This window comes from Citrus clementina, unplaced genomic scaffold, assembly GCF_000493195.1.
Source record: "Citrus clementina cultivar Clemenules unplaced genomic scaffold, Citrus_clementina_v1.0 scaffold_2, whole genome shotgun sequence".
In the NCBI taxonomy this organism is placed as follows: domain Eukaryota; kingdom Viridiplantae; phylum Streptophyta; class Magnoliopsida; order Sapindales; family Rutaceae; genus Citrus; species Citrus x clementina.
Window position 1 is genome coordinate 31,001,760 of NW_006262688.1, and position 20,542 is coordinate 31,022,301.

A 20,542-nucleotide genomic window follows, 5' to 3' on the forward strand; every position below is an offset into this window, starting at 1 on the left:
GCCTGATGGATCAAGATAGACTGTCCAAGTTTGATGAACGAACAACTCAGCAACCAATTTGTTAAAGGTCTGAACACATTCAACCAGAAATCTTTTATGCTTAGGACACAAGTACTCCAGTTTCCAGCTTCCACAAAGAATATCAGTTGAGGAAAAATTTGTAACCAGTGATGGTAATCAGTTCGGAGTGAAGCATTTCACTCAAAATACAAATGAACCATTAAGCAACCAAGGCCTGTTGAGCTGACAAAATTTCAGGTTGGTACAATCAACAGAGGTAAGTTGTTCCATTGTTTATGAAACTACTTGATGATAAATAGTCCTTTGGTTATCATCCTCCATAAGGCTTACATCACATTCCTGTAATCAACCCAAGCTATAAGCTGGATCCTTAACAATGCAATTCTCACTCATTAGCTCTCTGACAGCGCTCAAGTCATCCCATCTTCCTAAAGAAGAATAGATATTCGCTAGAAGTGAATAAGGGGCAGAATTCTTGGGGTCCAAGCGGAAGAGTTCTTCTGCTGCCCTTTTGGCTAACCTCACATTAGCATGAAGTCGACAAGAACTTAGGAGTACCTCCCATATAACAGGATCATCTTTGCATGGCATCTCATCTATAAGCATTTCTGCTTCATCGAAATGACCGGCTCGACCTAGACAGTCGATCATGCAAGTATAATGATCCAGTATTGGCTCCACTCCATGATCTAGCTGCATTGAATTAAATATTTCAACCCCCACATCAACCAATCCTGAATGGCTGCAAGCTGTCAATATAGCGACAAAGGTTATGTCATCAGGTTTAACACCGGATGCTATCATGTCTTTGTAAAGTCTAACTGCCTCGTCTCCATATCCGTTCTGTGCATATCCATGTATCATCTCATTCCAGGTCACTGTATTTTTGCCATGCATCATGTCAAAAAACCGCCTGGCCCCATAGATATCACCACATTTGCAATACATTTCAATCAGAGCACTCCCCACAAAGATATCATTAACATATCCATCTTTCTCTATCTGGGCATGAACCTGTCTCCCTTGGAATGAGGAAGATAATTTTGCACAAGAACTCAGCACAGTTGCAAAGGAGAATTGAGTAGGATACATTTCGTTTTGTCGCATTTGCTTAAAGAACATGAAAGCTTCAATGTCTAGAGAATTGAGTGACAGACCTGCAATCATTGAATTCCAACAGACGATATCTAGTTCAGGTATTCTATGAAACACGTGTTCTGCCAACTCATTCCTCTGACACTTAGAGTAAATTCCTATCAGTCCACTGGCAACATAATTGTCAATATGAGAAGCAGTCTTTAGTGAGGCAGCATGAACCTGTTTTCCAGACTCCAGAATCCCCATTGCTGCACATGAGCTGAGGATAATAGCCAAAGTAGTTCGGTCAGGTTTCACCCCTCGAAACTGCATTTCCCTGAAAAGCTTTATTGCTTCCTTGTGGTTCTCACTCTGGGAGTAGCCAGAGAGCATAGCATTCCATGAACTCACACTAGGACTTGGGATGCTATCGAACATTTCTCTTCCTGTTTTAATATCCCCAGACCTGACACATGCCACAAGCATATTAATAGACGTGACCTCATCTGGCTCAAAACCACAGCTTTTCATTCTTTGTAAAAGCTCTATAGCTTTCGTGTTTTGGTATTTTTGGCCATAGCCAGCTATCATAACATTCCAAGAAACAACACTCCTTTCGGGAAGATTACTAAAGATTACCTCAGCACTATCCATATCCCCATTCTTTGCATACATATCAAGTAATGAATTACTCAAATGAAGATCCGCTTCAAACCCAAGTTTAATAGTAAGACAATGCACTTGTTGCCCATGCACATTCCTTGAAAATTTGTTATCACTCTGAGCAAAAACATCAGATTCCACTCCACATCCTTCTCTAGCACAAACACCCAAAACACTGGAAAGGGAGACAGAATCAATAGAAACCGCCTTCCTGATCATCAGCCTGAACATCTCCAAAGCCTCTACAACTCTATCCGTCTTTGCTAGCCCACTCATCATCGCTGTAAAAGTAACCTCATTTGGCTCAGACATCTCCTCAAAAACTCGGACCGCATGCTTTGTCCACCCACACTTAGCATACAAACTCAACAAAGCATTAGCGACATAAATATTCTTGTCAAGACCAATCTTAATGACAAGACCATGACATCTTCTACCGTGCTCAACATCCAACAACGCAGTAGACGCCTTAAAGACACTGGCTAAAGTGATATGAGTAGGCACGAATCCTTCATTACTCATCTTATTATAAACACTCAACGCCTTCTCTTCCAGCCCATTGCGTACCAACGCGCTAATGAGATTGTTCCACGAAACGACATTTCTCTCAGGCATTTCATCGAACAACTTGTACGCGAATTCCAAATCGTCGGATTTGCATTGAGCGCTTAAGATTGCGTTCCACGAATAGATGTCTTTATGGGGCATTTTGTCGAAGAGATGCTGGGCGGAGTGAGTGTTGTTGCATTTAGAGTACAATTCGATGAGGCGGTTACAGAGAAAGGTGTCGTCGAAGAGGCCATTGCGGAGGATGTGGGCATGGAGGAGCTTGCCGGCTACGTGGGCTTTCTTGTCTATGCATGATTGCAAGAGATTTATTAAGCGCGTTATTGCTGTCTTTCGCCTCTCCATTTTTGTTCGCGCGGGTAAATTTATTTGAATTCTGTAAAGCCTGTTTGAAAACATAAATATGGTAAAGAGTAATTTTTAGGGACCTCCCTTTAAGTTTGGTGTATTAACACTTAGATGAAATGTATATATGTAATTACATAAACCTCCCCTGCCGTTAGTTACCAATTAAGTTGACCGTTAGTAGACATTAGAAATTACTAAAATATCCTTCTTATTGAAATAATAAATTATTAAATATAGTTTTCAGAATTCCGCAATGAGGATTCCGTTGAAAATCCATTTCAACAAAATGACTGTTGGTGGTGTGAAAAAGCGTGCTACCTGGTTTGGGGTTGTTTGATGGAATGGACGGCAACGATATGGAACCATCACTGTCCTCTGGTTGTTGCTTCGCTGGCCTCCTCGAAAGTGAACGAAAATGGTTCAACGTCTCACACACCGCACGCACCACAACTATGCCACCAAGTCCAACCAGCACTGCGTCGTCAAAACCCTTGGGGGGAAGCTGCTGTACCAGAGAACCAAGAAGAGAGCAAGTGGGCCTAAGTGTCCTGTCACTGGAAAAAGGATCCAAGGAATTCCTCACTTGAAATAAATTATTAATTTTCTTATAAAATTTTGACTTGTATGAATTATTTACAATGGCATTTTGTGCCGTTCTATTTAAATGTGAATGGGCATTTGGTTTTTGGTTGGAAGTTTCTTTACCCAAAAAAAAAATTGTAACCATCACCGTCGACAGAAATTGTGGCTGTGGCATGTGGCGTGACAAGCGGCAAGTGAGGGTTTTGTGATTTGTGTGCAGTTGGGTTTTGGGATGTCAGAAGTTGCGGCGTGGTATCAGGATGGTTCAAGGGTGATGGTAGCTGTTGTTGGGTGGCGTCGGCGATGGCCAAAGGGGCGGCAACGATTTAGGATTGTTGTGAGACAAAAGCCGTGTACTTGGGTTAATATGTATTGGTGGACACAGTTGATTCAAAGGCTGTCGTGAATGGGGTTGGTCGCCGACGTGAGGAGGGAACACCAGCACTAGAAAAGCACCACCACCAGCCACCGGTGGAGCTATGATTGGCTGGTCAAGGTTGGGTCAACATGGGCAAGTGGTGGTAAAAAATTTATTGATCTAGTAAAAGCATACATTTTATTTTTTAATATGTTTTTACACATTTACCCTTATATACTGATGTTATACGTATTTTTATACTAACGGCAAGGGAGGTATATGTAATTACATTGATACATTCCATCTAAGTGTTAATACACCAAACCTCAGGGGAGGTCCCTAAAAATTACCCGTATGGTAAATGGGTCATTGACAAACCAAATAATTTGTTGATGGGCCTTTGTTGAAGGTGAAGCCCAGGCCCACTACCACCAGATGGCAATTTCAATCCGTGGATATTTTAAGGGATATCCATCACCTATTTTTTCTTCCCATTACCTAAATGTCCTTGTGGCTTCTTAAAAAATTTACAGTGGCTTAGGATTTGGATTGGATGGGCAATTTTTTTTGGAAATAAATAAATTTTAAAACGATCACATGCAAAATAAAAGATAACAAGTCTTAATTAGTCACACAGGTTCTGTCGTTGCCATGTTGGATCGACTTAGGTTACATGTTTATCCAAAAGAGCCATTGACGTGTGCAAAATTGACTCAATATGCTTCCCTCAAATTGGAAACAAAAAGGAGGGCTAAACCTACATTACATTTGTTACATGTCGGACGAAGAAAAGAAAAACTGAGAAGCGCTGAAGCAGGGGCAGCTGCTGATCCTAAACATAAAGAGAGCTCGGCAATGGAGGTAAGTGGGTTAGACTCCGATGGGAAAGAGTTCAAGAACGCGGAAGAAATGTGGAGAGAACAAATTGGAGAAGATGGAGAACAGCAGGAGAAGAAGACCCAGTGGTATCGTGAAGGCATTTCTTATTGGGAAGTAAGTTCTTTTCTTTTCTGTTTTTTTTTTCTTTTTTTTTTTCGTTTTTCAAAATATTTCTGTTCGCTTTGGAGAAGTGGGTAAATTATCAACCTGACCTCAGGGCGTAGAGGCGTCGGTTGATGGGGTTCTGGGCGGATTCGGGAATGTGAATGAAGTTGATATAAAGGGCAGCGAAGCTTTTCTCCAGATGCTTCTCTCTGACCGTTTCCCCAACGCTAGAAATAATCAACATCTTGTTGCTCTTGGTACCTTTACCTTTCTTTCTATGCTTGTATGGCTTTTATTATTTTTGTGAAGTAGATTTAACTTGTTAGAATTGCTCGGAAGTAGACGAACTTTGGCGCTTTTTGGGGGTGATTTTGTAGAAAGCACTTTCTGCAAAAGTTCATGTTAAGTGCCTCTATTTAAAATTTGATTTTTGTTAAAGCAATGATCAAGAGTTGTTTGATATGGTAGGTGTTATCTCATGTTCAGTTTATGATAAGGCTTTGCGTTTGGTTTGTATAGCACTTGTATAGTTACATGTTTTATTTCATTTCATTTTTTGATGGAAACGTTAATATTAGGCAGAAAAGCACATCTCAGTGATTATATATGTCTGATGACAGATTGTTAATTTGATGCATTCTGTTCATTCTTTCTTCACTTTCTAACTTCTGATCGACATTATATAGCTTAGAATACCAGATTTCTAGTGCAGCTGTATTTTATACTGTCTGATATACATGTATCATTCCACCTGCTTATGAATTGGCAACGAGTTTTCTCTGATATCTGAACCGCTGCAGATTGTGGATCTGGCATTGGAAGAATCACCAAGAACCTTCTAATAAGATATTTTAATGAGGTAAAAGGTTTCTTTTAATAATTATTTTCTAGGTTTTTCAAGTGTATTCTTAGATATTCTGTGTCCGATACTTTTTCATCATTGTCATCATTATTGACTATCTTTCTAATGTGATCCAGGTGGATCTTCTTGAGCCCGTTTCTCATTTCCTAGATGCTGCTCGTGAAAGTTTGGCCCCTGAAAACCATATGGCCCCTGATATGCACAAAGCTACTAACTTTTTTTGTGTGCCGCTTCAGGTAATTACTAATATTATCCAATATCATTCGTAAGCTCAGAATTATAATAAATAAAGTGGATACTAACGGTAATTTAACTCTGCGTGACTTCAATTGTGATGTGCATAATCCATATCAGAACCAACTATGGACTTGTAATTGAAATGATTTTTGTAGGGTCAGAGAGAAAAAGAATAAAAAAGTAGGAAGTAAGAAAGTGAAAATTGCAAAAAAAGGCATTTCTGCAGTAATATTTTTGGATGATTCTGCCATTTATCCAAGGCAATGAGCAGTATCTTTTTTTATGCTTTGTTTCATTTGTTTAATGTTATTTCTATTTGTTATTCATTGTAAATGCTGGAATGTGAGCGTAGCACTCCAAGATGTGAAATCGAATCAAGATTATTTAACTAGGAGCTATGTTAGCAGAGGAATGTAATTTCTCTAAGCCACGAATAGCTTTCTAGTAATTCTAATAATTAGTGTTGTTTTCTCATATATAATAATGTTAACCCTAATTATCACATTCTTTTGGAGCAGTATATTACACAATTAGGATTTTAGCCATCAAACTGTTATGATTATGTGATTGTTGCCCTTGAAGAATACAGTGAAAATATTTTTCCTAATTCTTTGTAATGAACGATCCTGTTTATGTGGCTTACAGATTAATGGATTTTTGGGGTTTTTTGTTTTCTTCTTCATTTTTTCCTCTAAATATTAATCCCTGTTATATTATATTTAAAGCATATTATACGTTTTGGCTAATCTTTTTGGCGCACAGGTATAATTCGTTCACTCTGCTTGTAGGATTTTACTCCAGAGACTGGAAGATATGATGTCGTATGGGTTCAATGGTGCATTGGTCATCTAACAGATGACGACTTTGTTTCATTCTTTAAGAGAGCTAAGGTAAATCACTCTCAAACTTGAATCATAATATATATAAGTTTTATATCATGGGATAATAAGTGGAAATTTGTGTACGGAACACATAGAAAGTTGAAACATTTATTTTGTGTGTGGTTAATAGGAAGGACTAAAAAGGAATTGAAAGCTTGTTGTCTCATTATCCACTGGCTAGTTGGCTAGTTGCTAACTTGCTATGCCTTTACTATCCATTCCTTCTTTCTTTTTCAACATTTTCCTAATGCTATATCATCACAGCCATGACATTGTTGATGAAATTGAATTTTAATATGTGCCAATTATGGGTAGTATTTCTTTTTACCCAAGTCAATGGTCTTTTCTTTGCCCCCTCCAAGAGACTATATATCTGTTTTTCTTTTTCATTTTTCAATTAACAGTTGAATGCAGTGGGTTAGCATGCATATAGAATTTCCTGCACCTTATTCTATGCATATTAGGATTATCACCAGGCTAGATGGTTCATATAAGAAGTTTTTGTATGCTTACTATTGTTTTCAGTGTGATACCCATAATGCCTGTCCCAAGTTAATCAGACAACTGCAACAAGATTACTAGTGCGCCTGCGATGCTTCATGATTCCCATCCATTAAACTTTCTTCTGAATCCGTCTTATAGATTTTGTGTGCCGCTACATACCATCCGATGTTTCTGTGTTTTTCTTGCTAGTTCTGGTTGTAAAAATTTTGATTAACATTTGAATAGATACGCCATAGTTCTGATAATTTTCCAATTCCAGGTTGGCCTTAAACCTGGTGGATTTTTTGTCCTGAAGGAGAACATTGCAAGAAGTGGTACTTTCCTTCTCTCTCATTCTCTAATCTGACTATTATGATCTGGCAGGGTTGTGTCAAATGTTCTTTCAATCAGGCACTTTAATGAGGTTCTTTTGTTTGACCTGTTCATATGCAACCAAAATGCCTGAAATATATTAGAAATTTGGGATGGTGGTGTCAATTCTTGAAAATGCTGCTGTATGCATCTATATCCTTTGAATTTTAAGCTGCATTGTTATACAGAACCGAAGACTGTTAGAATTATCATAAATTGATTTCTCCAAGGCACCAGGGTTAGCATACAAGGTCCTACTTCACCGAGGTTCTGTTAAATCACCACAGAGATCACTGCCAGACAAAATGGTTAAAACATATCAATTCTGCTTGATCAACTTGAACACCTATGTTAATTGTTGCACATCAATTCATTCCTTGGACAATGTAGAGATTCTCCAATTATTTAAAATTAGCTTGTATGTAATATGAAGGCATTTCCCTACAAAAATAAGTTCTTTCTAGATATATTTTAAACATTTGCAGGATTTGTATTGGATAAAGAAGATCGGAGCATCACCAGATCTGATTTTTACTTTAAAGAACTCTTTTCTCGGTGTGGATTACATATCTACAAATCAAAGGTTTCTACTCTTACCTTAATAAATAAATTGATAAATAGCGTATTAAACTCTGCAAAATTACTATGATGCCTTGTAAGTTCTCCTTTGGTAAAAGAGTAGTTTTTTCAGAATGTTTTCCCTGGGAATATAAGTTTGGGATATACTTCTATAAGCTGTTTGTGGATTTATTTTTACACTTATATTGAAGGTTTGCGCTGCATGTATTTTAAAGAGACGCTTGAAAATCTTATTGTCATACTTTTCCAATACTTCAGGATCAGAAGGGATTACCTGAGGAATTATTTGCTGTGAAGATGTATGCTTTAACAGCTGAAATGCCTAGGAGGGTTTCGAAGAGCAGATCTAAAGTTCAGGCCAATAGGCCTGGCATTATCAGATGACGTCTTGCCTACTTCTGATAATGTAGTAAAGCTAGTTTGCACAATGCAAATGAAAAATATGATGTATGTATTATATGATGACTGTGAATGCTAGGTGGAGTTAGCATTTCACTAGAATTTTCATTTCGTACGGAATTTTCATAGGATGCTTTTATACATTTTTGCCTGTAGTTTGCCTGTGATGACCAGTTGTCTTCAAAATGTTCACCCAAATTTTATCAAATGTATGTATTTGCAAGTGGTAATTGCTAATGGAGTCCTTTTTTGTCGCGTTCTCACATATTGCTTATTGGACATTTCCTTATGGTAAGCTTCTTAAACTAGTTATTCAAGTTTCAACAGTAGGTTTCTCTGATCCATACGTTCCAGATTTCTACATCAAATGGATGGAACGAGCTCAGATCATGCTATTGTAACTTAATGGTGCTAAATATGTTCGACTATTGCGAAACACAATACTGGGTCCGTTTATAATTTATGCATTGAAATAACTTATCTACTTTAACGAACATGCGTTCATATACATCCGAGACCACTAATTCATCTGCATCTGAGACCGCTAAGTTGCTTATCATTTAGTGACAATGATTTATTTAAATTGAACTCGTTTGTGACCATGACCTCCATCAGCGTGTGATTTTCTATGATTTTCAGATGTCAAAATCGGGCAGGACTCGTAGGCTCTGGTTATCATGTTGTAAATCTGAACCAAGCTTGGAAGTTTTCCAGTTGGTTGATCTGTGCACATCAATCCAAGGCCCAGTCCCTGTTCAGCTTGATCAAACATGTTTTCTGTCAGCATCATTCTCTCGTCAACAACCAGCTGCAAATTTTCAGGATAATGCATCCTGATATACTCAATGAAACCAGCTTCGCCACGCTCAAATTCTTCAAGGGGCCTCCTGTTTGTTATCATCTCCAGAAGAAATAATCCGAACTTGTAAACATCTGAAATGTCAGAAAATTTTCATGGATTTAGTTCACAATGCCATGTGAACAATGAAAAGAAACTTCAGGCTGATAGAAACCTACTTACATTTGGTGCTACGGTGTTGATATTCAATCTTGAACCTTGAAATCAAAGGCTCTAGATTGTCAGTTAACAAAACACTGCCTGTCCTGAGATCATAATCAACTTCAGGCCATTGCTCCTGCAAATAACACATAGCTTCAACAACTCCAATCAGAACTTTCAATCTGTGTTTCCATGAAGGAGCTGACTCTGATAGCCATAACTCTACGTTTCCACCATTTGTCCATTCTGTAACAATGGCTCTTGTTCTGCGACTGTTGTTCCAACCCAGTACTCGAATTAAATTCTTGTGCTGAAACTGAACAAGAAGCTTGCATTCCTCAACGAATTCATCACGGATTTCCCTAGAAACATCACCCTTGTAAATCTCAATCTTAACTCGAGTACCATCTCTCAGGATTCCTTTATAAATTACGGCTCCCTCATTCTTGCCCACCAAATTCTTCTTCAAAAACCCATTTGTTGCCGCCTTAAGCATCCATGTTGTAAACTTATGATTTCTCCTAAGCATTCTTGGTAAAAAATCAGGCCTTACAAAACACAACCAGCCCGTGCAACTTATCATAAGAATAACAAAGATTGGAAAACCAACCAACAGGATTACAGCTTTGATAGTGTAATTATGGTGCCCTGGAAAGAGACCTGAATGGAGAAAGCTCGAAGAGTTGAAATGTTGGAAAAACTTCGTATCCGAAACTTTCATCTCAGAGAAATGATTGTATGAAAGATTGAGAAAAGTAAGATTAGCAAGAACAGAGAAGCTTTCAACTGGGATGTCACCAGAAAGTTGATTATAACTCAAATCAAGAGCCTGAATTTGGGTGCACAATAGAACATCAGTCGGGAAAGCACCCTTTAAAGAGTTGTTTGAAAGATCAATGGACATGATGCCTAGGGGACAGTACTTCCAAAAGAAGTTGAATGATAAGTAAAGTGGTGTGATCTTGGGACGGCTTCGAAGGTCTATTTTGGGAAAGGATTCAACACAATTAGGATTCTTGGACTCGTTGCATAGATGGCTTGCGACAATGGTGGATTTAAAGATTTCATTTAAGTCCATCGGGGATGAGGAGTTGCAGTATTTGAGAGATGGGTTGTGGATGCAGTTGTTCATGATTGTTGAGTTGAAATCTGGAGGTGGATGTAAGTTGTTGAGATCTTCTACAACTGTTGCTGAGAGTGTTGGAGATACTTGAAGTGATGAAATAAGGAAGAAGATGTGTATAGTTTCAGAAATGGAAGCCATGGCCAGTGAGAAAGTTGATTTTCTTTCAGTGTTAAGTGTGTGGGTGTGTGTTTTTGTGTGCAAGTTAATTAATTGCTCAAGGTTGTGGAAGTTACGAGCAGTTGATAGTACATACGGTTTCAAATTCAGCAAGGAATTTCCATTGAAGTCTTCTTTAATTTCAAAAGCAATCATGTTTTTGTCCTTTGATGTTATTAAAAATCCATTCTAATAATCATATTTCTATTGATGAACATATTCATGATTTGCTGATCCTACCTAAGTAATATTTTGACGGTGGATAAAAAAAATAAGGAATATATTTTTACCGGGTCGTTGATTTGACTACTGTAATTTTATTTCTTTCTGCACAAGAAAGTTAGTTCAGAAAAAGTAGGGAAACTTAACTTCATACATAAAACATGGGATTAGAGTTGGTTCAATAAATATCAAGTGGAACATAAAATCATCATGTGTCGATAAGCTATTGGCTCAATACGCGTTCTTTCTCCTGTTTATTGGCTTGTTCGCTTTTGAATTTTGCATAATTAATTAATAAATGAAAATGACACTTACGTACACAGTTGTGATTTCAATAATTGAAATTCAGAATATAATCATCTTAGTTAGTTTAATTACATCGTATTGGCTCATAAAGATTTAGAACTGTCTAAATTCTGAAAATCAAGTAAAACTAAGAAATGATTGCGGTTATATGCTTGGTTTAAGCGCCACTCACTTACCAAGTTAAAATTAAGCAGTTAATTTTGGATAACATACAAGAGCAATACTCAACAAATCATTTTGCAATTTGCTAGACTATTGGAACGCAGAAGCAAAAAACACTAATCCATTCCTTGGTTGAAAAAAAAAAATTACAAGAAAATGGTTAGATTAGTGCCTAGCTAAAAGCTAAAGGTTAATTAACTTCCTAGCTAGCCAGGTCGTAAAATCTACGACCTGAAAAAACTACAGAAAAAAAAAAAAAGAAAATGAAAATTAATGCGCAACAACAAAGTGATTAGTTTTAACTTTTAATACTGAAAATCAAAAGCTGTACGTTAATCATGAGTGACCCCCAATATTGGTTCTCAGCAACTGATCGATGCCCTGAAAAACCATAGGCTTCGATTGGATTTCAGGATCATTAGCCAGGGTTTCCACAAATTCTTTTGGGACCAAACACTTGTCTTCTGAGTACAATTTCTCTTGGATTATTGGAGAAGCAAGAAGATTCTGTAGATCTTGTGCATGCATATGAAACGGTTCCTTCATTTCCTGCTGCATAATGTGATGAACAATAAGTAACTACCCCAAATGCCGAAAAATATCAAATTAAAAAGTTTAGCAAATAAATTAATTATATACCTGCTGCTTTGGTTGAATGAGTTGGAGAACCTTAACTTGTGCTTGCAAGAACTTGACATATTTAGAAGCAGCTTGGAACATCTCAGCAGTGTTCATTCTATGCCCTCCAGGAATCAGCTTCCCAAGCTCCTGAGTCTTCTCAGTTATTCTCCTTCTCCTTTCTCTTGCAGCAATGCTCTGCACTGACAAGCTAGTTCCATTCGGCTTCTTCACACTACTCTCAGGCTTTGGAGCTTGAAACTGTGTAACCGGAGCTGGAATTTCGGGGAGGAACTCGGGCATCAGTGGAGGATTCGGCACGTAGCCATAAAAGAAATTGGGTGCAAAATTTGAGTCACAGTGATGGCTCTTCTGCCGCTTTGGTAACTGGCAGGACTCCAAGTCTTCCGGGGGGAAGATTTCGGGAGAGAGTGAGATGAGGGCATCGGATGGAGACGAGAAGTAAGGGAGAAGATTTGTGTAGCTGTCTCCGTAAAAGAACTCATCAGGCGGCAAAAATGGATCGAGCAAAGTATCCGAAAACTCAAAGCAGCCGCCGCTGTTGTTGCCGAAACTGAAAAGGGTTTCATCCAGCAGCTGGGGAAGAACCACTTGTGCTTGTTGCTGCAGCTGCTGCGGCTGCTGATGATGATGATGGAAGCTGCTGTTGCTGCTGTAGCTTAGCATATCTGAGTTGAGTTGCTGAAGCGACTCCCAGTTTGAGCAATAACTCAAGGCCATTAGTTGAAAACTGTAGAAAATAATTAATAAATAATAATATTGGATAAAATAAATAATTAAAAGACATGTGAAGAGAGAGATAGAGAGAGGGTACCTGGAACAGAAGATATTGTGTTGTCTTGTCGTTGGTTTGTTTGTTATTGAATTGAAGAAGACTTTTGAAGTGAGAAGTGGAAGTTTTAATCAAACTGAATAAACGATGGAAGTTTATTATAGAGAGAGAGTGAGAGAGAGAGACCGTGGGGGGTTTGGGTATTTGCGGAGAGAAAAGAGGGCGATTATCAATTATGTGAGTAACCACCTGCTGGTTATTCGGAATTCTGGGACACGTGGACAATTTTGGCGGGGTGTTTTATTGGAAACCGTTACTAGGTTTTGGCGGCTGCTTGGCGGTTATATAATTTATAAAATAATTATTGTGTGATTAACTTTCCCTAATTATTTGTTTAATAAGGAAAATTTATTGGTTAACCACTTACCGTTACTTTTTGGCTCTTGCCACATGCAAGGGGCAAATAATTCTTTTTTCTCTCAAAAATGTCATTAACTAGACCATAATCAACCGCCATTTGCTTTGCACAGCACATTAATTCACCTTTTAATTTGTTAGTTATTAATTGTTATTTTTCTCTCTGATCCCCTTAATTATAAAAAAATCATATAAGTTGAATAATTTTCGTTTAATGAACACTGATTTTCTGAATTCTCGAACTAGATCCCAGAGCCCAGAGAATGAAGATCATTACTCTCTTCAATTTTGTTTCATTTTTTTCTTCTTTTTCACTTTTTGTCATGGCTGCAAGCCAGCTGCAACGAATTAGATTTACCGAAAATAATTAACATCTAAAATACCATTTAATTAATTAATTAATTCTTTACTTACCTGGACTTAAGACTGAGTCAAACACCAGAGTCCGATTACATCGGTAAAATCTTTCATCTCATTCTTCTTCTATTATTATTATTATTAAATATAAATTAGACATCAAACTAGTTCAACTTTGTCATAGAGATGATTTAATTTTGCTTTAAATATTTTATATACGCATATATTATACAAATCATCCTACTTATATGATTTTTCATTCTCTAATCATTCATCACTCAATGTTAATAAGAGATTCTGTTTGTTAAAGTTATGAGTTCGAGGAGTTCTTAATTTTTTATTTTTTATTTTTAAATATGGGTGAGTAAGTTTAAATTGAACCTTTTATACTTTTCTTCTATAAATTCGAGTGGTTAGTCAAAATAAATTATTTGTAAATCACTTGTTAAGACGGGGGACAAATAGATTTAATTTAAAATATGGAGTATCTCCCTAAATAGTGATTGTAAATAATTAGATTTCATTAATTCAAGGGTTTTTTTTTGGCCCCCAACATAATTGCCAAAAATTCCTTAATTTCTAGACACTTTCTCACTCCACTTTTGAGTCTTAATGCCTTGTAGAAGTATATTTATCTGTACATTGTGAAAGCCCTAGCGGAGGTTTGGATGGTTAAACGAAATTAAAAATAGAGAAGAATAGAGCTTTTAACACCTATCTAAAATTTTTATAAACTTGCCCTATTAATTTTTATTTTTATTTCCTAAAATGCATCTAGTTTTATTTATAAAATATAATCTCATATATTCAGTTTTTTATTTATAAAATACATACAAAATTCTAAAATTTTAAACTATAAAATGGGGTGTGTATGAAATAGCCGTTAACAAAATAATTTATTTAGGTGTTTAATTGAAATTTTATTTCAAATAAGGAATTAATTAATAATTTCAATTGCAAGAGGATTTTTGAGAGGGTACGCAAAAGAAAAAGGTTAGACTGAAGAGTAAGAAAAGAACGACGGGCCCATTGGAGGTGAAAAGCCTTGCACTTTCATTAAAGAACAAATATCCGACTCCGAGCAGTTGATAACATCACTGGTTTCCCCATTGAAGCCAACGAATCTAAAGAAAAATGCCGGTTAGGATAATGCAACCCGGTCACTTATCTCTAACCAACGGTCTCGCAACAACTTCGTCAGTAACAGTGCCCAGAAGATTAGGCCGCGTTTGGTCGCGCCTGCTGTCGTATCCCACTCACGTCACAGGCAATCCTTCCTTGCAATGTAATAATAAATTGTTTGCTTTGGTCGAATCTACAAAACTTAAAAGACAGTATGAAATATATATACAACTTATTTTTGTTGAAGGTAATAGTGATGCGGAGAGTTTCGGAGAGCATAAGGATGATACTATTGACATCTCGAAGCTTACGGAAGTGAAGCAAAAATTGAAGCTTGTCGGAATAAATTGCGACGATTCTTGTATTCCGGGACGCTATGCTCACTTGTTATGCCCCAAGGCATTATCTTTATGCTTTTTTCAATATTAAAATTCCAATCTTTATAATATTGTTGTTGTTGTTGTTTTGAGTGGAATGTTCGTTGTTGTTGTTTTGAGCGGAATGTTCGATGCTTTGGTGGTGTAGTGTAAAGGTGGTGGTCAGTCATTGGAGAGGAGTTTGTCTGTTCACATAATCCAAGATGGGTAAGGCTGCTATGGCGTTTTCTTGTTTATTTGCGCTGAATCGTTTCGTGGGCGTTGGTTGATTGTATTGGGTTGGTTGTTGTAGGGATTTTGCAATGTGGAGGTGTTTTCGAGTTGATTGTGGATGGGCAGGCCGGGTAAGAAATTGGAGAAATCCTAATTGGATTGAAATTTACAATGTTTAGGAATATTTTAATTGATTTGCATTTGACTTTAATTTGGTTGTATATTGAGACTCTTATTGTTTTGGGTTTTGCTTGTTTGAATTGTATTCCTAGTTTACGTTAGGTTTCCTAGTGATATTAAGATAAGTTGTAGTTAGTATAAATAAGTGTCTTGTTTAGATTTTACAAGCTGACTTTTTGTTATCATTATTTCTTTGGGAAAAACTCTGTTGTATTCTTGTTATTTCTATCTTAGGAATATTCAAATGTATCCTCTATCCATCACCATACATCTTTTATCCTTTTCTGCATTAGTTTCAGTTTGGTATTTTTATTCAGTTTGTCTGCAGTACTGTTGTTTCTGCTGAAGCAAAAGGGAAAAAAAAAACTTTTTGGTCAATAAAGTTGACCAATACTGTTAAACTGCTTCTCCAAGAAGCAGTTGATTACTTAAAAGCAACTTTTACAAAAGCATAAGCACCTTAGTATATTTCTTCTTTATGCATTCTAACTTGAATGATACAAGAAAGTGTTACTTCCATTGAAGGGTTGGAACCTTAAACATTAAGTCATCCCTACTGTGAAAGGATATTTTTGTCTTAAAACCACCATTTGACAATGCAGGGTTCCTATTTCCAAAATAAACTCTCCTTTTGCCTAATATTGTTCTGAGCTTTTGTCCACCATAAAGTAAATTTACTAGTTGCTGTTCTCTATTATACAACTTCTGTGCCAATTGATAACTTTGATTGTAGGCCTTTGCAGGCGGCACCAACATTAGAAAAGTTATGTCATCGAGACAAGTGGCAGAGAAGAGCTTAGGATTAGAACCACTGGGTGGGAAGGCATGTAGATCGGCTTCTTTTCTTTTATCTGTTTTAATTCAATTGCATGAGGTTTCTTTTTATTTTTCATGTTTCCCCCTTGCTATATTATATCATTTATATCATATTGGAGGACTTCAAAAAGTATGTCCTTGTTTGGTGCGGATGATGATAATTAAGTAAGTAAATTTGGTCTCTGTTTCAGTTAATTGCATACTTGGGCGAAAGAATGATATCTGAGGGAACTCTACAGAGAAATTCTGTCATGCAAAGACTTCACGATCAGGTCTCTCTTCTCATTTGCAGTTACAAGCCAGTGGTTATTTGATGGTCAAGTTGGCCTTGTGATTGTAGAAGAAACCTAGCTATAATAACTCTGTGTGCTAGAATGGATGCAATGAATATACGGATATATCTGTCCTGTTCTTTTTTGGAGTACTTATGGGTCTGTAAAGTTAGTTGGTTATCTAGCCTTTGTTTGTCAATTTCATTTTGAATCCCTAGGTTCATGGTTAATGGAGTTAATCTATTTTAATCTATTTACTATAGTTATATATTTACTCCATCTGCTCAAAACTAAGCTGAAAAAATACAATTGGGTGATTGTATTAGTGGGTGTCAAACATGTGAAAATGCATTGTCTCCCTCTGTGAATGAAACGAAATGACTTCTTTTGACGTAAGATCTCTGTAGGCTTACTTTTATGCATACATTGGATTTTGTCTGTTTCGAAGTTAGATATTAACCATTTGAGTGTTTGCAATCTAATCCTCCTCACCCTATTGAGATTTTCTGTTACCAGGCCATAGCTTTCCCTTATTGGCATAATGGTGTGCTTGTTGGCTGCAAATACCGAAGTATGGAGAGAAAATTTCGGCAGGTATTTGTGCTATGTTTATCTCTGATTGACAAATAAGTAAATGTTGTTTATAAAATGATGGAACGACAGAGAAATAAGTGCGAAGAATCTGAATAGGACAAAACCCCATGAAGCAGTACAACTATTGTTATTTGGATTTGTTTAATGAATTTGAAAATGGAGTAAGATCACTAGTAATAATCTCTCAAACCTTAGATTGATTGGATTCTCTCACACATTGTGTGCTTTCTACAAACAATATCCCTGAAAAAAAAAAATGCCAGAGAGGGGATATTAATAACTTACAAGGATTTTAAAATTTTACATGTCAATGCAATGGAATGGTATATGCACCAGGAATTGTGTTGGAGATATATGCAGCCATTTGGAAACTATATGTTATTATTTTATAGAATCTAGTCAACTATTTGGTGCAAGAAAAAAATATATTGACTGATGTTATGTGCTTTAGAAGATTATATCTCTTGTATCACTGTATGCTAATGAGTTATGACAAATTTCTTGATAGTAGATTAAAATGCCATTTTATTTCTGTTGTGCCTATTTTCCCATTGTAAAATGGAGTGTGGATGTGCTGTAATCTGAATTCTTGTTGGATTTATGCTTCTATTTCAGGAGAAGGGCACAGAAAAGTGGTTATATGGACTTGATGACATAAATGAAGCTGCTGAAGTCATCATTGTACATACTGTGATCATATTTTGGGTGCTTTTGCCCAATTGTTTTAAAATCTTTCTACTGATTTATACTATTTTGTTCCTGATTATAGGTTGAAGGTGAAATAGACAAGCTTTCAGTGGAGGAAGCGGGCTTTCAGAATTGCGTAAGTGTTCCTTCTGGAGCACCACCAAAAGTTTCTAACAGAGAATTGCCACCACAGGAAAAGGTTTGTATTGGAACTTTCAATTCCCCCCACACCCCCCCCCCCCTCCTTGGCCAGCAAGTCGTATTATGTGCTTCCTATTTTAGAGATGTGAATTATTATTATCTCATCTCAATCTGGTCACTTGGCATCGCTTTTCGGGTACTGATTTACTTTTTCTTTTGTGTCTGTTGTGGGTAACAGGACACTGGTTATCAGTATTTATGGAACTGCAAAGAGCATTTGGATAAGGTGTATGAAATTAATATTAATGTTTCTGCTCTTGTTTTATTTTTTTAATAAATTTTACTTCACAAAAATAAAGAAAGTAAGCCTACTAAAATAAATAAAGCTTGTAGGTTTCTCGCATTATTCTGGCAACTGATGCAGATACACCTGGCCATGCCTTGGCTGAAGAGCTAGCACGTCGACTTGGAAAAGACAGGTTTCAATTTGTTAACTAATTCCTTTGTCATAATGTATTAATTGCATTCTTCTTGAGATTGGTTAATCAGTGAACATGAGCAAAATTATTAACAAGGCCGACTAGTCACAGGTTTAGAGGTGGGGTAGTTTTTGGCTTTTTGCTTCAAATAGTAATAATATGGGATTGTCTAGATTTTGATGGCTTAAAATCTTGACCTTGTTGAGACCCTTAATTTAGGCAGCATCATTGGCAGTTGCGGGATCCCGCTGAGTTCTTTACGTCCTTGGACATTAAGATTGTGGTTTGCCGACCTATGTATGTTGGAATTCTCTCTTTACATTTTGTTTCCTTGGTTTTCAGATGCTGGCGTGTACGTTGGCCAAAGAAAGATGAGTTCAGTTACTTCAAAGATGCAAATGAGGTTTGATACTTGTTTCCACCCTTTTGCCTCTCATATTACCTTGGAAGAAGCAAAGATGTAACTTTTGGATGTAGTTAGCTAAATATATGAATCTGTCTCTGGGAATAGTTTTCTAAACGTACTCATCATTACTGTCTATACAATTATGCTTCTCCTTCATGAGAGATGCTTATCCATTACTCTTAGATAACTCAACTTCCTTCTTGGCAAGAGATAAGTCCTAGCATTACTTTAGTTTTTGTCACCGTACTACCAACCTCTGTGCTTATTACATATCTGGTTTGCTACCGTAGGTTCTCAAGTGTTTGGGTCCGGGAGCTCTGAGGGAAGTGATTGAAAACGCAGAGTTATATCAGCTACATGTTTCGGAGGAAGCATTACAGTGTACAAAGTAACAAGAAAAACACATCCATAGAAGTAGAGGGTTTCTTTTCTTGATCCAAGGAATTTTCTTGTAGCAAAATTTATAGCTAATTTACCTCTTTCAATTTAGTTTTGGGCTGTTAACCATACAATATCTTCTGCTTCAAAGTGATTCTTCTGCATGAAAGTGGTCCTTTTAGCAGTACAAACCCTTTTTTTTTGGGAGGGGGGTTATAAGTAGTAGCACATACAGTTGGTGATGATGAGTCCCAAGACCGGTAATTTTTAATATTACCAAGTCAACAACATCACAGACCGTGACAACATAATATATTTGTATCCAATCTCAAATTTCTATCATTACATGTTACAAAATCCAAATTTCGTGATAAAGGAGTGTACGAATTTGCTGAATATAAATTTAACGGATTGTAATTTGATACTGAAGAAATATCATTATTCACTTTATATAGGCAGCCATTTCCAATTGAGTGGTGCTTTCATCATCCCTACTGAGAATAAATTTAGTCTAACTAAACTATCCATTTTTTTTTCCTCTATCCAAATTCTTTAAACATAACCAGCGTTGTATAATTTTTTTCCCCCGCAAACTCTACGGTCATCAACAATGGCTTTTTTTTTTTTTAAAATAAGTCAACAATCAATTTAATTAATTTACAAGAACTTGCCTAATAATCCATTTTTCTTCCACCTTGCAAATTAAATTATATCAATATGCCAAGGCTTCTAAACTAGAATTTCTTATTAATTTTAAACTAGAATATAAAACATGTTTAATTTAAATTAATTGTTGACATTCAAATCGTTCTCACTTATAATTTGAAAGGGTACTGAGGGGGTGTTAAAAGTACTCCTCTTTTACCCTCGGATTGGGGCTTAGGGGCGGGGGGGGAGGGGGGGGGGGGACGATTAGTAATGATGGGGTTCATTTTTCATAGCTATTATTGGACCGAAATAAAAATGGGCTAAGGAGATCTGTTCTCCTGAGCCCAATCCTAAAGTCCCCACACCCGGGTCCGAAAATAATAATAATTAAAAAAAAAAAGGGATAAAACACAAAACTTCAATTTCGATCCAAAAAAAAAAGAAAAAAACCCTTAAACCCCCAAGGGTAAAGGGTAAAACCCCGTTTCAATTTCTCATCCCTTCCCCAAAAACCATCCCATTGGTGAAGAAAGGAACAAAACAAGCAATACATGGGCGGAAACTGATACATTTCATTATAAGAATTGGATTTGAAAAAAAGAAGCGTTTTCTTCTGCAGCATAATCCAATTGGTGGGAGTTTCAGCCATAGCCGGCTTC

General features: G+C 36.7%; 6 protein-coding genes across 8 annotated transcripts in view; 3 read left to right on the plus strand and 3 right to left on the minus strand.

Moving 5' to 3' along the window:
• Positions 1-320: 320 nt before the first annotated feature.
• On the minus strand, positions 321-2,679 carry LOC18052117 (pentatricopeptide repeat-containing protein At4g20770). Its single transcript, XM_024191464.1, has one exon. The coding sequence runs from the start codon at positions 2,671-2,673 to the stop codon at positions 367-369; it is 2,307 nt and encodes a 768-aa protein (XP_024047232.1). The 5' UTR covers positions 2,674-2,679; the 3' UTR covers positions 321-366.
• A 1,541-nt stretch (positions 2,680-4,220) lies between these two features.
• On the plus strand, positions 4,221-8,672 carry LOC18052118 (alpha N-terminal protein methyltransferase 1). 3 transcript variants are annotated; one of them, XM_006448762.2, is made up of 8 exons: positions 4,223-4,609; positions 4,713-4,857; positions 5,401-5,459; positions 5,579-5,698; positions 6,488-6,589; positions 7,344-7,398; positions 7,921-8,018; positions 8,273-8,672. In XM_006448762.2, the coding sequence occupies exons 1-8, from the start codon at positions 4,268-4,270 to the stop codon at positions 8,396-8,398; spliced, it is 1,047 nt and encodes a 348-aa protein (XP_006448825.2). In that variant the 5' UTR covers positions 4,223-4,267; the 3' UTR covers positions 8,399-8,672. The 3 variants fall into 3 exon arrangements, with proteins under 3 accessions (XP_024046372.1, XP_006448823.2, XP_006448825.2); XM_024190604.1 differs by lacking the exons at positions 7,921-8,018; positions 8,273-8,672 and adding an exon at positions 7,624-7,893 and having other exon boundaries at positions 4,221-4,609; XM_006448760.2 differs by lacking the exon at positions 7,921-8,018 and having other exon boundaries at positions 4,222-4,609; positions 8,273-8,385.
• A 64-nt stretch (positions 8,673-8,736) lies between these two features.
• On the minus strand, positions 8,737-10,819 carry LOC18052119 (putative leucine-rich repeat receptor-like serine/threonine-protein kinase At2g24130). The gene is made up of 2 exons (XM_006448763.2): positions 9,435-10,819; positions 8,737-9,346 (listed from the first exon to the last, which is right to left on the minus strand). Exons 1-2 carry the CDS (start codon positions 10,675-10,677, stop codon positions 8,988-8,990), a joined length of 1,602 nt encoding a protein of 533 aa, XP_006448826.2. The 5' UTR covers positions 10,678-10,819; the 3' UTR covers positions 8,737-8,987.
• Positions 10,820-11,721: 902 nt separating this feature from the next.
• LOC18051416 (transcription factor bHLH52) lies at positions 11,722-12,744 on the minus strand. Its single transcript, XM_024190963.1, has 2 exons — positions 12,025-12,744; positions 11,722-11,925 (listed from the first exon to the last, which is right to left on the minus strand). Exons 1-2 carry the CDS (start codon positions 12,742-12,744, stop codon positions 11,722-11,724), a joined length of 924 nt encoding a protein of 307 aa, XP_024046731.1.
• Positions 12,745-14,613: 1,869 nt separating this feature from the next.
• Positions 14,614-19,555, plus strand: LOC18051417 (primase homolog protein). Its single transcript, XM_006448768.2, has 13 exons — positions 14,614-14,855; positions 14,940-15,091; positions 15,218-15,276; positions 15,362-15,413; positions 16,196-16,285; positions 16,470-16,550; positions 17,067-17,144; positions 17,760-17,825; positions 17,914-18,030; positions 18,211-18,258; positions 18,366-18,451; positions 18,794-18,854; positions 19,148-19,555. Exons 1-13 carry the CDS (start codon positions 14,705-14,707, stop codon positions 19,247-19,249), a joined length of 1,143 nt encoding a protein of 380 aa, XP_006448831.1. The 5' UTR covers positions 14,614-14,704; the 3' UTR covers positions 19,250-19,555.
• Positions 19,556-20,477: 922 nt separating this feature from the next.
• The window catches only part of LOC18051418 (twinkle homolog protein, chloroplastic/mitochondrial), an 11,661-nt gene continuing 11,596 nt past the window's right edge, over positions 20,478-20,542 (plus strand). Inside the window, exon 1 of the mRNA XM_006448772.2 lies at positions 20,478-20,515. The gene's annotated coding sequence lies outside the window, so the exon portion shown is untranslated. The remainder of the gene's footprint in view (positions 20,516-20,542) is intronic.

What these genes read in the sequence shown, in the direction of transcription:
- LOC18051416 (XM_024190963.1), bottom strand. Translation starts at nt 12,744, where the DNA reads ATGGCCTTGAGTTATTGCTCAAACTGGGAGTCGCTTCAGCAACTCAAC. An exon ending in TCATTCAACCAAAGCAGCAG is followed by an intron (nt 11,926 to 12,024) that starts GTATATAATTAA and finishes CAGGAAATGAAG; the next exon opens with GAACCGTTTCATATGCATGC.
- LOC18052119 (XM_006448763.2), bottom strand. Translation starts at nt 10,677, where the DNA reads ATGGCTTCCATTTCTGAAACTATACACATCTTCTTCCTTATTTCATCA. An exon ending in TCAACACCGTAGCACCAAAT is followed by an intron (nt 9,347 to 9,434) that starts GTAAGTAGGTTT and finishes CTGACATTTCAG; the next exon opens with ATGTTTACAAGTTCGGATTA.
- LOC18052117 (XM_024191464.1), bottom strand. Translation starts at nt 2,673, where the DNA reads ATGGAGAGGCGAAAGACAGCAATAACGCGCTTAATAAATCTCTTGCAA.
- LOC18051417 (XM_006448768.2), top strand. Translation starts at nt 14,705, where the DNA reads ATGCCGGTTAGGATAATGCAACCCGGTCACTTATCTCTAACCAACGGT. An exon ending in TAGAACCACTGGGTGGGAAG is followed by an intron (nt 16,286 to 16,469) that starts GCATGTAGATCG and finishes TCTCTGTTTCAG; the next exon opens with TTAATTGCATACTTGGGCGA. An exon ending in GCAAAGAGCATTTGGATAAG is followed by an intron (nt 18,259 to 18,365) that starts GTGTATGAAATT and finishes TAAAGCTTGTAG; the next exon opens with GTTTCTCGCATTATTCTGGC.
- LOC18052118 (XM_006448762.2), top strand. Translation starts at nt 4,268, where the DNA reads ATGTTGGATCGACTTAGGTTACATGTTTATCCAAAAGAGCCATTGACG. An exon ending in TCAACATCTTGTTGCTCTTG is followed by an intron (nt 4,858 to 5,400) that starts GTACCTTTACCT and finishes GAACCGCTGCAG; the next exon opens with ATTGTGGATCTGGCATTGGA. An exon ending in CATTCTTTAAGAGAGCTAAG is followed by an intron (nt 6,590 to 7,343) that starts GTAAATCACTCT and finishes TTCCAATTCCAG; the next exon opens with GTTGGCCTTAAACCTGGTGG.